Genomic DNA, 2813 nt, shown 5'->3' with positions numbered 1-2813 from the left:
CATGCAAGACCTCTCAACATAAAAGGATCACTACTCTGAACCTCAGTTTGTTAAGATTACGAAACACACACACACACACACACACACACACACACACACACACACACACACACACACACACACACACACACACACACACACACACACACACACACACAGGCAAGAGGTTCTTTCTTCTGCGCATTTATTTACATCATTTACACATTTACATGATTGTTTCGTGATCATCTAATTTAAATATTTAACCAGTGTCATATAACAAATATTTCATGCAGCAGGCAAGTACGCTAAATACAGTGTATGGACAGTTCTTGTAAATGACAATCTAATTTATTTATGTCTACTTTGAAACCAGGCAATAGGTCTACTGTAGTATTTTTTTTTAACCAGATACTTACATGAATGCACTACAGTATATTTCCCTTGTTGATAGAAAGCTCTTGCTGTTAAAAATAATGTTCCTCAGATTATGTAGTTTCGTCAGTCTAAAATGATTTGTGGAGTATGTTAGCATGCATTCATCAGAATAAAACATCTTATCATTTTGCTTTCGTATTGCATGGGAAATTGCCCAAAAATTAAATGTGCTTAAGTCCCAGCAGAAACTCCTGCATTTCATCACATCTGCGGTGTCTGGGGTTTTCAGCAATCTTCCTCAGGGTCTTGATGCTTCTCGTTATGTCGGGAGATTGTCGTGGGATTTCTACAGCTTTCTTGTGATAATAAATAGACTGAGCAAAGTCTTTATTGTGGAATAGGTGGACTGCATAGCTACTGTACAACAGTTGTAATTGTGCAGGCTCTAGGTCCTTTTCTTCTTTGAGAAGATCCAAGTACATCTGATCTGCTTTGCCTGTGTTTCCAGACTTTGCATATATTTCTGCCAGATCTATTCTTCCCCTAACGTACAGAGGGTAAAGCCTGATTACATCTTCATAAAATTTGATGGCATTTTCCATCAGCACCCTGTCTTGATTTGATTGCCCTGGTTTGAAAATCGTCCGTTTGTAACAGATGGCCAGCTGTTTTTTGGCTTCCCTGTCAGATGGGTATTTTTTCTCGAACTTCTGTGCAACATGCAATGCTGACTCTAAATCGTGTAACCTCAAGAAATATAGAATGCTTGAAAGATCTCCAAGAGGGCGTTGAACACGCAGAGCTAGTGTTTGAGCCTCTCTCACCGCCTCACCGACTGGCTTCTTGCCAGCATCCACCATAGTGATCAAGTAGATAATTGAAATGCGTATGTCGTCTGGATCGACCTCTTTGGCCTTTTCGACCTGCTGTAAGAATAATGGGTCAGGTCTAGTCCGTTTGTTCCAGTTTCCTGTCCCTGTTTCCCTGTTCATTTTGTCTTTTGCCAAAATGAGGCCTTTATGCCACGCTTTCCTGTTCGAGTCTCCTTTCACAGCCTTTTCAAACTCACTCAGTGCCTCCTTCCGGAAATCAGCACCAAACTTCATCAGTGTCCAGCCTTTCTCCCCGTGCACCTCTGGGTGCATCTCAAATCCAGGTGGAGCTGGGAACTCCTGCTGGAGGCTGGCAGCTTCCTCCAGGCACCGCTGGGCGTCAGCCATTTCTCCCAGATGATAGTGCACCCAGGCCTGGTCGGCTTGGTTCACCATGAGCTCAGGTCCTCTGCCATCTGTGGCCTGCTCTTTGAGGATCACCTCAGCCTTTCGCAGGCATGCTAGCGCGTTCTCGGTAGACTCGGTGGAATTGTCGATTTTGTACTGTATGTACGCCAGCACGTTGTACAGATGGCCCTTCCAGGAGAGGGAGTCACTCTCACTGCCTTGTTCCAGGAAGTCTCGCTGCCGACGAAGACGTCTAACGTTGTCACTGAGTGTCCAAGTGAAGTGGCACTGCAGCTGCTTCAGGCGCTCCAACAGAGTAGAGTTTTGTGCACTAGACAGAGAGAGAGAGACATGCAAACAGTCAGACAGGCATTTAGACAGACAGACAGACAGACAGACAGACAGACAGACAAGCAGAAAGACAGGTGAGATATATACAGTAAAGCAGATTAACAGAGAAAGATAATAAAAGATACACATGGACTGCAAACAACAAAGTCATCTATATGCCACCATATCACCAAGAGCTCTTCAGTGTATTGTTAGTAGGAGCCCTTTTATTCTCACCTATTGTTAGGTTTTAGCATAGTTTTAGATTTAGCCACATGGGGGAGCACTTCACTTTTATTGTAGGTCACGTAGCTGATAGGATTGGTTGGCCTATAATTACAGGTGCCCACACACAGTGGGTGGATGAGGCTTGGACTGGGGAAACGCACGGTTCGTGTTTGACCAGCCAAAATGCCACACCAGCACTTTTAACACGCACAAACAGCACAAAGGGTGAACATAGTTTTTGTATTAAACCTCAATTTTGCAATAAACGGGGAACAACCCCAAAGGATTATCATCGGCTGGAAATTCACTTTCTGCTTCGAGTTGAGAACACCTTCAGTCCAAGCTAAGGCTCACAGGGCAGCCTCCACAGTCTATTTATTGGTATATAGGCCTAGCAGTTTAAAGGTAAGTACTGTGCAAATGACGTGCTGTCTTGCTGTGAAATGGCCAGGGCCGGATTAATGCACAGGCTAGATATGGCTGCAGCCTGGGGCCCCCTGATTGCCCAAAAGTGAAACAAAAATCGCAGAATTCGGGGCAGGGGGAGAAATTGTACCTATTTGGAGAAATATTAGAATGTTGCTTTAATGTCATGTTGTACTTACGTCATTGTGTCGTGGGGTATGGTAGTGGTGAATGTAAAGATGATGTGTTCTCTCCAAAAGTCTTCTCGAGATC

General features: G+C 44.2%; 1 protein-coding gene across 1 annotated transcript; it reads right to left on the bottom strand.

Annotated features, from left to right (window-relative positions):
* Window positions 1-313: 313 nt before the first annotated feature.
* On the bottom strand, window positions 314-1910 carry LOC134441726 (interferon-induced protein with tetratricopeptide repeats 1B-like; the record flags this gene model as incomplete). The annotated part of the gene is made up of 1 exon (XM_063192117.1): window positions 314-1910. A coding segment is annotated over one exon (1332 nt), but the record flags the coding sequence as incomplete, so codon positions are not given.
* Between the last annotated feature and the right edge of the window lie 903 nt (window positions 1911-2813).

The sequence above is a fragment of the Engraulis encrasicolus genome, chromosome 24 (assembly GCF_034702125.1).
Source record: "Engraulis encrasicolus isolate BLACKSEA-1 chromosome 24, IST_EnEncr_1.0, whole genome shotgun sequence".
NCBI classification, from domain to species: domain Eukaryota; kingdom Metazoa; phylum Chordata; class Actinopteri; order Clupeiformes; family Engraulidae; genus Engraulis; species Engraulis encrasicolus.
Note: the sequence above shows the minus strand (reverse complement) of the source record. Positions and strands in the feature narration are given on the sequence as shown.